Genomic DNA, 12,799 nt, shown 5'->3' with positions numbered 1-12,799 from the left:
ACTATTAGTTTTTAAATCGTAATTACTGATATTTGAAAAAACACATAAATTATGAATTCATACCTTTTTACCACATGGTGTGGTTTTTCTGATGAGTTGTTTCTACAGTGACTGTTTTGTTTCACAGTTTGTCATCTGCAACCACTTACACCTTAAAGTAGATAAATTGCTTAAGCCAAAATTACAATTTGAAATTGTTATTTCTATGCCTGATAGGTTGGTCTAGTGTAATAATTCTTTGAGGGCAGAGAACAGAGTTCCATTACAGAGAGCTGTGTATTCATTTATCACTTGTTTTCCTTCCACTATGGGTTGTAGTATCTGATAATTTTCTTCAGTTATTAGTTTTTGTGGCGGGCTGTTGCTCCATTTGAGAGTTTTCAAATCAGTATTGATGCTTGTTGGGTTATGTTTCTTGTCCATGAGGTGTTCACCAAATGTGGAATGACAGCTGTTACTTTTTAATGCTCTTCTGTGTTCTGTGTATCCGGTATTAAAGTTTCTGCTTGTAAAGCAGTTTATATATGGCAGAAACGAAATCATCATAACATAGCCGAAAATGGCATTTCCGAAGATGTCAAAAATATCCAATGAACATTTACAGTGCGTACAGATAATTCTACGCACTGGAAATGTTCATTGCATATTTTTGACACCTTCGGAGCCGGCCGGGGTGGCTGAGCGGTTCTAGGCGCCACAGTCCGGAACCGCGCGAACGCTACGGTCGCAGGTTCGAATCCTGCCTCGGGCATGGATGTGTGTGATGTCCTTAGGTTAGTTAGGTTTAAGTAGTTCTAAATTCTAGGGAACTGATGACCTCAGAAGTTAAGTCCCATAGTGCTCAGAGCCATTTAAACCATTTGAACATCTTCGGAAATGCCATTTTCGACTATGTTATGATGATTCGAAAATGGATTTCGGCCCGAAACTAGTCATCGAGTGAATAAAAAGTAAAAATTTACAACTTTGGACTGGTTTTTCGTTCTAATGATTAAGAGAAGGTTGCTGACACAAGCTGCTACAGCATGTTGGAAGTTCGCCAAAGGACTTATAATGGCAGTTGAAAGGGGAGAAGGGGTTATAAGATGAACATAAATAGTAAAACATTTTAATGGAATGTAGTCGAATTAAATCAGGAGGTGATGAGCAAATAAGATTAGGCAATGAGAGACTATGAGTAGTTAACAGATTTTGCAGTTTGGGCAATGAAAAAAGAAACGCTAGCCGAAGTAGAGAGGATATAAAACGCAGACTAAAAATATCAAGCAAAGATTTTCAGGAAAAGATAAATGTGTTAACACTTAATATAAATTCAAGCATCAGTAAGTCTTAATGCAGGTATTTACTTTGGGCATAGCCTTGTACAGAAGTGAAACGTCGACGATAAAGAGAATATAGCTTTCGAACGTGGTACAACAGAATAATGCTTAGGATTAGATGTTCATCTACATCTACATACATACTCCACAAGCCACCATACGCTACAAGTTGATGAATACCTCGTGCTACTGTTAGTAATTTGCGCAAGAGCCTTGCTTTCTCTTATCTTGTCTTCGCGATCTTTACGCACAATTGCCCGCAGCTCGTGGTCGTGCGGTAGCGTTCTCGCTTCCGACGCCCGGGTTCCCGGGTTCGATTCCCGGCAGGGTCAGGGATTTTCTCTGCCTGGTGATGACTGGGTGTTGTGTGATGTCCTTAGGTTAGATAGGTTTAAGTAGTTCTAAGTTCTAGGAGACTGATGACCTCAGTTCCAAAGTGCTCAGAGCTATTTGAACCATTTTCTGTGGTTCTAATAGTTTGATTTTGATTGCCTTGTTTAATTGTGCAGGGCACTCAACACTGTTTTTATCGCAATTCTTATACACCATTTATGTGATAATTTTCGTTCATAAGCCATGCGTCAGAGACCTGTTAAGTCCCATAGTGCTCAGAGCCACGCACAATATATATTGGCGCCAGCAGGATCGTTCTGTAGTCTGTCGCAAATGCCAGTTCTCCAAATTTTCTCAACAGAGTTTCGCGAAAAGGGCGTCTTCTATCCTACAGCGATTCTCATTTTAATTGACGTACCTTTTCCGTAATACACGAATGTTGATCGAACATACCAGTAGCAACTGGTTGATGGGACACGTCGTGAGGTATGCAGAAATCCTGAGTCTGGTAACACAGGAAACTGGGTTCATTTGGCTTGGTGGACGAGGTATTTTTACGGAGAGAAGAAGGCGTGGTAGAACGAGTAACGGAAGAGAAGGTGCTGAGTCAAACTGGAGCAAAAACGAGTTTGTGGCACAACTTGTCCAAGAGTAACGATTAGTTGATGGGACATATCTTCAGTCACCAAGGAATCGTCAGCTTGCTAAAGGAAAGGTTAAAAATTTTAGAGGGATACAAAGGCCTGAAAACAATGAGCAAGATCAAATGGTTGTAAGTGGCAGTAGCTAATCGAAGATGAGGAGGCTTTTTATGGATTGACTAACTTGGAGACCAGTATCAAACCGACGGTTGGACTGAATACCACAGCAACAACAACCGCCTCGGGCCACAGATCTACAACCTCGACACTGCTATATCTTCAGCTGCAGCCACTTACGTGTGAGGTCAGAGGGACTTCAAAACTCGTGTTTTCCATGAGCGTGACGTCTCGAGCGATCAGCTGACTGTCGAGATCGGCGCCAGACTCCATGATGCGGTCACTGAGGCTGCACGCACGTGGGCTCGGCTCGTGTCGCCACGGCACAACATGGCGGCAGCGCGGGTGGGGCGCCGCGGCGCTCGGCGAATGGCGTCTCCCGGCGCGGGAGGCGGCGTCGCGGCGCCCGCCGCCATAGCGGACGCTCACATATGGGCGCGCTCCTGCACTGCAACATACAGAAATGCGCCACTGTCAAAATTTGAGTCATTTTAGTGCGACAAACAAAACGGTCTCCCAACACGTCAGAATAATATAAGGCAGCCGCTTTCTCCCTCGAGCTTTACAAGGTTCCAAAAATAAGTAAATAAATAAAAATAAAGTGTGTAGGCGCGTAGTGGTGTATGACGTTTCAGAATTTTAGGCTCTATTCCAAACGGCCTTCATGTGCGTGACGACCCTTGTAACTGGCTTACTTCTACTACAAATTTACTGGGTGATCAAAAACTCACCATAAATTTACTGGGTGATCAAAAACTCACTATAAATTTGAAAACTTAATAAAACACGGAATAATGTAGATAGGATGTAAAAATTGACACACATGCTTGGAATGACATGGGGTTTTATTAGAATAAAAAAAATTATTGCTAGACACGTGAAAAATCTCTTGCGCGCGTCGTTTGGTGATGATCGTGTGCTCAGCCGCCACTTTCGTCATGCTTGGCCTACCAGGTCGCCAGACCTCAGACCGTGTGATTATTGGTTTTGGGGTTACCTGAAGTCGCAAGTGTATCGTGATCGACCGATATCTCTAGGGATGCTGAAAGACAACATCCGACGCCAAAGCCTCACCATAACTTCGGATATGCTTTACAGTGCTGTTCACAACATTATTCCTCGACTACAGCTATTGTTGAGGAATAATGGTGGACATATTGAGCATTTCCTATAAAGAACATCATCTTTGCTTTGTCATACTATGTTATGCTAATTATTGCCATTCTGATCAGATGAAGCGCCATGTGTCGGACATTTTTTGAACGTTTGTATTTTTTTTTTTTTTTTTGGTTCTAATAAAACCCCATGTCATTCTAAGCATGTGTGTCAATTTGTACCTCTCTATCTACATTATTCCGTGATTTTTTCAGTTTTCAAATTTATACTGACTTTTTGATCACCCGGTGTATGAAGTATGAAGGTTGAACGCCAAAGCTGTTAGCCTCAAAAGTTTCCGCAGGCGTAGAATATGCCAAAAAAAAAAAAAAAGATTGACATGCTTCAGAATGCAGAGAAGTGAATATTTCGTTTCACTGTCATTGTTATTTTTATCTGAATCATCAAGGAATTAGGAGGATGGTGACGATATTGGGCACTCAACGTAGTGGTTATAGGCACCTTTGCAGAAAATGAACAGCATGCTTAGTGACAGTTAAGTCTTTCCTCGTAAACAGTCTTTTGAGCCAGTGACGCTTCACCCGTGACAAAAACTTATAAGACCTTTTTGTTGAGCTTATCACCTGGCGGATGGTGAGCTCATGGTTGAAGTTAATTGTAAAATAATAAAAAAAAACTCTTTCGTAAGCAGCTTTTGTTGATTATTTGCAACAATATGTTTTTTATTATTAAAGCTCTGAAACACACACGCTTTTAAGATTTTAAAATCTTTCTGGCACAGACACTTTCTGCATATCAATGTATTAAAATGGGTAATGAAAACATGGAAGGGAGCATGCACATTCATGTCCTTCCTTCAAGCTCAAACTAAACTATTGTACAGTCATGACATAAAATGCTAAATATAACGAGGATTAGCTCAAACAAGTGTTCAGCGTTGTTACCTGATACAGTCAGCTGACTGACCAGTAGTAAAAACAGGAAAAGGGTTAGCCACTGTGAGGACCATGTAGACCAATTTACAGTAACGCTATTTGGCAGCCACTGGGAACAGGAGAATAATAATATGACGGTTGTTTTGCTTTGCAGTGAAACTTCTCGTAAACGAGACAGCCTAAAGGCTTTGAAGAGCTAGACTGTTGCCGCTGAAATGGTTGAATCTAATTACCTGATGTTTACGTGGCAAAGAAAGAAGTTAAACCGTGCAATTTCAACTTTCTCAACCTTCATATTTATCAGATGCCGCGCAAAATACTCGCTTCTTATCTTACTGGCACAGTAGAATACAATCACGTCAAAAAATTGTCATGTAGGAAAAGTTTTAATTCGCGTTTGTTGTCAGATTCGGTAGAAATCGTGACGTAAAACAGCTCCCCAAATTCCCTGCGGAAATTCTTTTCCGAGAGCTTGCATGTCTTTAATACTAGCATTTCATTTTGCACTGACGCAGGTCAACCCGCTGCTGGTTTTCAGATTTACTTGCTGTGATGGATTTGCGACTCGTATGTAAGAACAATGATTGTTAACAATCTCTGTCTAAAAACATAGGCAAGATTTTTATTACTGCGGAACGACGATTAGACCTCTGTGGTTTTGTACAGCTGTAGATTATTTACCGTTCAAATCTCTTACAATATTCAAATTGTGAGCGCGATGGATTAATGGATTCAAACAGGAACGGTTTATCATTTATGTGCTGAAATTCCAGATATGCCTTGGTATTGTTCTGCTTTTATTTGCGATGCTCCTAGAGATTAAAATTTTTAAAAGAAGTAAAAAACGTATTTCAGTATTGTTGTTTGATACCAGCTTTACAAATGTGGCCGGAATTGTAGTTTGAAATAACATTATACAACGCAGCAGCCACTAAACTTATACACGATCCCTTCTGAAAAAAACATTATGTGCCCGGCATAATACTATATATCTTTGGTAACATTCAGCTAATCCATTTACAGTTACGGAATGACCTTCTTGATTTCTTGGATGACTCAATCCTGAGGTATACTTTAGTTAAGCTGCTACTGCGCCATCATGGATATTACTCAATATACAGAGATTTATAGGTACACTACTTAAAGGAAAACTAGTTACGTTTCACTAACACGTGTTATCAGAGCAATAATTAGGTTAGACTGTTATGTCTTCTATAGCTACAAAAGATTTGTAGGTAAGAAGTTTTGGCAGTGAAATGATATTGTTGCGAAGGCACGCAAAATTTTGTTTAGTTAATAAAAAAAAATGGCTCTGAGCACTATGAGACTTAACTGCTGTGGTCATCAGTCCCCCAGAACTTAGAACTACTTAAACCTAACGAACCTAAGGACATCACACATATCCATGCCCGAAACAGGATTCGAACCTGCAACCGTAGCGGTCTCGCGGTTCCAGACTGTAGCGCCTAGAACCGCTCGGCCACTCCTGCCGGCGTTTAGTTAATAACCCAGTAGCAGTAATAGTAGTTATTTGCATTCCAAGGATCATTGACACACCGAGCACACTGACAGACAAAACAAAAATAAGTTAGATCCACAAGGACTGAACAAATCCAGTTTTTCAGAGGCGTGATGTTCATGCGGGTAATACCAATACGGGTAGGACCGCACGGAGACTTAAAATTCAGTAGCAAGTGCTCTTCCCCAGGTGGTGTGTGAAGGGACGTCTACATCTACTCTTTCCTCTCTTCATTTTGTTTTCTTCATCGGAGTTTATAATTTCCAACTTCCAAACTCATGCATTTTTCTTTAAAAATAGATACGTGAAACGGCGGCAAGTAAATAAGAGATAATATTAAAGAACAGACAAAAGGACTCGACGCAATCCCAGCTGCACGTAATGCTGCTTGGGCAACAGAGCCTGTAAAGCAGGTTTGCCTGTAGTCATAAGCAACCTGAAAAAAATTTAATAAAAATAAAAAACGCGTCTTACGCATCTTGTTACTACGTGTTTTCTGCGCTTGCGCGATACTCTGCGTGTGTATTATGTGATGGTAAAAGTTGTCGATAAGTTACAACGATGATGTAGCCGTAACAATATAATTATTGCGAACTTGCAGTCCTGAATTAAGTACGGGGAGACAGAACACTGTGATATAACTAAACAGGCTGCTCTTGTTTTAACGTGCTGCGATGCGTCAAGTGTTGTCCAGATATGCACTTTTGCAAGGTAACATGCTCCCCAGGGGCCCGTTTTGGAGGGCTCCGTAGAAACTTTCGCGTGTTAACAAAGAGTCTGAGACAGAGGGCAGTTGGCAGTTGCGGTTAAGATTTAAGATAACGTGGTCGCTACTCCTTGGTACATGTTGAAAAAGCATGTGTTCTAATAGCGGAAATTATGGGACAACTTATTTTTTACGCAAGTAGGACATCGCAACAGACATTATTAGAGATATTAGGAAAAATGCTCTGAGCACGAAGCGTACCCAGTTATTTCACACCATAATAACGACAAATTTCTTCCCTGCCGCATGCACGGGGAAGGAAACTTTTGAGAGAACTAAACGTAGCCTTCACACTGTCAGATCTCTGTACAGATTTTGGCTTGGTCGCACGACTACACAGTTAAACTGAAAGTGTGTAAACAGCTCTGCCATCTCTTCCAAACAGTACGTACTATTATGATGTCCTTGTGAAAAAGAATTAGCGAAGAGTTTCTCGACCAGATATAGTATATGACTCAATAAGTGCGAACTTCAGGGAACATGGCAAAGCCTGCTTCCTTGGCGAAGTAATGGAATAAACCTTCTTCTTATCATCTGCTGGCAAAATGGGAAATTCCGCGAAACATTGTATTAATCCCTGATTTTACAAGGCAAGAATATTTCGTGACGCAACACGAAATGATGTAATTTTTTTTCAGACGAGTCAAAACTAAGGTGTCCACGAAGGTAAAATGGATTAATTGGCATGATCGAGCGCTGAGAGAAAGCGAGTTTTGTATCATTATTACTGTGGCAGCAGCTCCCTGCGTCTACACATTAATAACAGCTGCGTCCCAAGAGCTGCATATCGATAACAACGAAGGCTAACACGCGGCTGTTGTCGCGTTACTCTATACGAACAACCAGGGTGAACTTTCAGGGTAGTTGGTATGTTTGTCTCCTTGTCCGAGTGAGAGCAGGAATCACGAACTGAAGGCTCCATCTGACTCATGTGCAGGGTGTTTCTTTTCACTGAAGACATTGAAATATCTCGGAAACTACACATCGGATAAAAATTGAAATTTGTTTATGTCGGAGGGGACATCTAATAATACCACAATCGACCTGGGGGGGGGGGGTTAACTTTGAAATCTTCATTGGGAATCCCCATTTTTTAATGCAGATTACGATTCTACGATAAAATGTACATACTTTTTGTCTGAAGCATTCTTTTCGTTTCGCCATAGATGGCGCTGTAATCGGACGAACATAATTTACGACACGCTCCTCAATGGCCCTTGAATATCCAGTGGCACGTGGGACCCTACCTCCATGTTGCGAGGTTGTGACAAGGCAGTATTTCATAAATTCTAACTGGAAACCCCACTCGCAACGTTGTATTCCTCCGACCAGGTGACTACTCGACGGGCCACCGTGGCTGTGTAGCGAACTACGACGCATCATAACAGGCAGTACACAGCGACCGGAGCTCAGGTATCGTGCAGACGTAAAACAGACAGCGGCTCTTAACATTACAATATTTGCACAATGTTTATTGCCTGCACACCTACCTATCATTTGGAGAACAGACTTGCAGGTGGACTATGAATGCTGCAACCACAGAAGAAAAAAAAAAGAATTAATGAAAAGATCCTGAGTTACGGAAAATGTTGGAGAAATGTGTTGCCTTGTATGCCGAGTATTTTCCAGGGAAAGCTCGCTCTGGTTGTTCTTTTACAAGGTTGTGAACGCCTTCAAGTCAGATGGAAGCGTACACACCTGAAAAAGCAAACGTGGTACAGGAGAAGCTAATGTAACAGCTGTACAAGCGGCAGGGCAGCACAGTTCACAGATAAGCCCCCGGCAATTACACCGCGATTCGGTATGTCCGTAATTAATATTGTCTCGATACTGCATCATCATAAGTATCATCCATACCACATGCCACTGCATCAACAACTTCGTGGCACCGATTTCTGTAACCGGGTAATACACTACTGGCCATTAAAATTGCTACATCAAGAAGTACAGATGATGAACGGGTATTCATTGGACAAATATACTATACTAGAACTGACATGTGATTACATTTTCATGCAATTTGGGTGCATAGGTCCTGAGAAATCAGTACCCAGAAAACCACTTCTGGCCGTAATAACGGCTTTGATACGCCTGGGCATTGAGTCAAACAGAGCTAGGATGGCGTGTACAGGTACAGCTGCCCATGCAGCTTCAACTCGATACCACAGTTCATCAAGAGTAGTTACTGGCGTATTGTGATGAGCCAGTTGCTCAGCCAACATTGACCAGACGTTTTCAATTGGTGAGAGATCTGGAGAATGTGCTGGGCAGGGCAGCTGTCGAACATTTTTTTCATATTCTCCTAACAGTCACTGGCTCTCGACCAACGCGAGAAGCAATGTCGCGACACGATAAACAGCAATCGCGATACGCTATAATCCGACCTTTATGAAAGTCGGAAACGTGATGGTACGCATTTCTCCTCCTTACACGAGGCATCACAACAGTGTTTCACCAGGCAACGCCGGTCAACTGCTGTTGGTGTATGACAAATCGGTTGGAAACTTTCGTCGTGTCAGCAAGTTGTAGGTGTCGCTACTGGCGCCACCTTTGTGTGAATGCTCTGAAAAGCTAATCATTTGCATATTACAGCATCTTCTTCCTGTCGGTTAAATTTCACATCTATAGCACATCATCTTCGTCGTGTAGCAATTTTAATGGCCAGCAGTGTATTTTGCGGATGGGCACGTCGACAAATGCAAACGACCCCCATGTTCTTTGCCGAGGTACTGCTTTCCGATGAGTCTACATTCACAAACCATGGTACGTTAACCGGCATAACATGCATCACTGGAGTGTAGACAATATGCACTGGTTCGGTAGGTTGGCCACCAACATCCTTGGTCAGTTAACACATGGTGTGGCATCATGGGAAACAAACTCATTGGTCCGCATTTAATTGACGGCAAGTGGAATGGACAAAAATATCGAACGTTTTTGGAATAGGAACTACTGGTATTACTGCAGAAAGTTGTCCTGGACGTTCGACAACGTACGTGGCTTCAGCATGACGGCTGTGCACGGCATTAAGCAATTGTGAAGCACGGGATGTATTAGACAGTGTTTACACTGGTCGGTGGATCGGCAGAGGTGGCCATATTAATTGGCCCTCTGGGTCGCCTGATTTTAGGTACTGTTACTAATGTTTATTTAATAGATGCAGGAAATATTTCACTTTGTCAGGAATCGGTAGAGATGTCTATACACTTAAAATTCAACCGTGCGGCTATGCACCCAGTTGAAAATCTGTACAGGTATCTGAAGGTGTGTAAGCTACGTTCAGTTTTTCCACCAATTCCGTTCTGTGTTCTCTGGCGTTCCGTCTAGTGTTCGTGGCGACAAATAGGCAATGAGTGACGGAAAATGAAAGACCTCAGTTTGTTATATTGATTATTTCTTTCTGAAAACGTCTCGGAAGTTGTGTATTTTCTTCACTACACTATCACTATTCGCGTTAGGTTCCAGATGTTACAGTTCTTCTATTACAACATTGTACGCGATAGCTTTTTTTGTGACGGTTGGAATGTGAATTTTTTTTATCTCAGAGTTCAAGAAGATTCCGGTAACCTTCAATAAAAGCCAGAAGCGCATGTTTCCCATTGAGGACATGATGGGTACGGGATTAGTTTCAGGTGACTGCTAAGACTAAAGGGCAGAACAGCACAGTTTATCGTCAGGTAACTTAGTCTCGCGCAGGCGGACGGCCTATCTGAATTGCACAGTTGTCTTCGGTATTCGTACAGTTTATCTCTCAGACATGACGTCAGGTGTTACGAACGCGCAGTTGAAGGTGTGGAGGACCAATAAGACCGGCGCCTTGCAACGAGGACGGTAGTTAGACGGTAACCCCACTACAACAACCGAGCATCGTTTGCCCTTCCCTTGATGTCTGGTGACATTCTTCGAACTCGTTGCACGCCCGGCTCAGATCATTACGTGTCTGATGAGAGTCCCTTCGCATTTCATTTCTTTTAAGCTCAGAAGGGTGGGACGGCTTTACATCCTAAATTACATACGGGGATCTTAAAGTGACCGTGTTATATTTCTTCATTTCTTCCTTTAACTAGCCCGGGTAATAAGCAGCAGCCTGTTTCAGTTTACGGCAGGCGTCTGATTGACAGTAACGAGAAAAAATTGCCCTTCGCGGAGGTTGCTTTAACAAGCACTGAGAAGTGAAATCAAAGCCTCGCCTCAATCTGCTGCCTTCTGTTTTTTGTCTCGTAAGAGATTTGCAAAGGGGGAGGGAGTTCCTTCGTTATTTAACTTCGCGCCACCATTGACGTTGCTGAGGCGGGAAACACGTGCTCCATCCCGGCAGGCAAGGGAAGGGAAAGGTCACGAGGTGTATAAAGAAGGCAGTCTTGCTACCGCGAGGGCATCAACACGGCACGGGCTGGCAGCTGCACCGTGTTATAGTTGAGGACTATTAGTAGAGGCACCAAGCAAGTGAACTCTAGCAATTTATTCTTACAGACATGTACTTCAGAATATTGCTTTCAGAGAATTTCCGCGAGAATAGTTGAGGGTGTCGCGGATAAATGAGACCCGTTTCACATAGAAGGTAGTAATACTTACCAAGTTCACAACAGGGCCCTGACCATTGTCACTAGTTTCCTCCTCCAGTCGAATCCTCCACCAATATGTGTAGTCTGTGGAATTCCACTACCGATACAATGTATTTTTAACTACATGTGTTTCATATGCGGACATAGGGGGCAAGCCACTACTTAGCTGGAAACCCGCCCACTATCCTAGCTGACAATGGCCTAAGTATGACATGCATTTCAAGATTTTGTTGAGCGTCAGGCGTACTATATTAGGGAAAGGAAGTTAGTGAGTTTTGAGTGGGGGCCTGCCCCTGTTTTTTGTTTAAGCAGTCAGCCATCCGTAAAACTTGCAGTGTGTAATAAACATGTTTTTCCAAACGATTGGTGGAATTTAATACCTTAGTGTCACCCATATGTATCGACATAGCTAGACATTCTGGACAAATCTGGCAATTTGCGTACCTGTGAAATCACTGCAGAAGTTTCGCCCCTAATCTAACATCAACATCATTATATTAAGAAAAGCGGGCCGCGGTGGTCTCGCGGTTCTAGGCGCGCAGTCCGGAGCCGTGCGACTGCTACGGTCGCAGGTTCGAATCCTGCCTCGGGCATGGATGTATGTGATGTCCTTAGGTTAGTTAGGTTTAATTACTTTTAAGTTCTAGGGGACTGATGACCACAGCTGTTAAGTCCCATAGTGCTCAGAGCCATTTGAACCATTTTTATTAAGAAAAATGCATAGCAAGTTTCACCTACTGAATATTTGCGGATTATGTAGATTACAGAGAGTTACGAATCGGTCCCTGGCCGATGCCAATAAACTTTTTTCCATCACTTATAGCTACTTTCACCTCTGGAAAAGATTAAATGTTACCATAAATGTCAAACTTCGCCGTGCTTCGGAGGACACTTTATGCTGTCGGTCCTCCTATGACTGGCCGGGTAAATTAGTTTAAAAGCGAGTAAAAGACTAGTCATTACTATGCCAAGTGCAGCATTTTAGTGAGACTTCCTGGAGTACTAAAAATATGTGACGGACTTTACTCCCGCTTTCACGTGCACTGGTCTTCAACAATTCCGCCAGTACCTGGATCATGCCATTCAAATTTCACTCAATTTCTGCTGCATACCATGGCACTTCTGCAGGACAGGATATTGCGGAGAAATGACGTAGCCACAGCCCTGGGGTTTGTTATCCAGGCTGAATCTATCACTCTGCAGGGATGTGTGCACTGTTTGGAAACCTTCCATCAAGAGAACTTCTGTGAAGTTCGGAAGGTGGAAGAGAGGTGCTGGACAAAGTTAAGCTGCGGGGGCAGCTCGTGAACCGTTCCCAGGTAACTCAGCAGGTAAGGGAAGATTCTGGGCCTCGAGTGGCAGTTCGTCGAACAGTTCTAATCTGCCAGGAAGTTTCTGAAAGCACTACGGCATTCAAACCAACATACTGGTTGATGACAGATTTATCTTTCTTGTGCGCGCTACCATTTTCTACAATAAACACGGCTT

At 42.7% G+C, this 12,799-nt stretch overlaps 2 protein-coding genes across 3 annotated transcripts in view; one reads left to right on the top strand and one right to left on the bottom strand.

Moving 5' to 3' along the window:
* The window catches only part of LOC126354769 (UPF0489 protein C5orf22 homolog), a 1,899,147-nt gene that overhangs the window by 1,742,392 nt on the left and 143,956 nt on the right, over positions 1-12,799 (top strand). The window lies entirely within an intron of this gene.
* Positions 1-12,799, bottom strand: part of LOC126354768 (uncharacterized) — a 75,420-nt gene that overhangs the window by 27,620 nt on the left and 35,001 nt on the right. For both annotated transcript variants that reach the window (XM_050004660.1, XM_050004661.1), the window contains one exon: positions 2,591-2,858. In XM_050004660.1, the coding sequence (XP_049860617.1) occupies positions 2,591-2,858 (268 nt within the window). The remainder of the gene's footprint in view (positions 1-2,590; positions 2,859-12,799) is intronic.

This window comes from Schistocerca gregaria, chromosome 3, assembly GCF_023897955.1.
Source record: "Schistocerca gregaria isolate iqSchGreg1 chromosome 3, iqSchGreg1.2, whole genome shotgun sequence".
Classification (NCBI taxonomy): Eukaryota; Metazoa; Arthropoda; class Insecta; order Orthoptera; family Acrididae; genus Schistocerca; species Schistocerca gregaria.
This window is presented reverse-complemented; position numbering and strand designations above follow the sequence as displayed.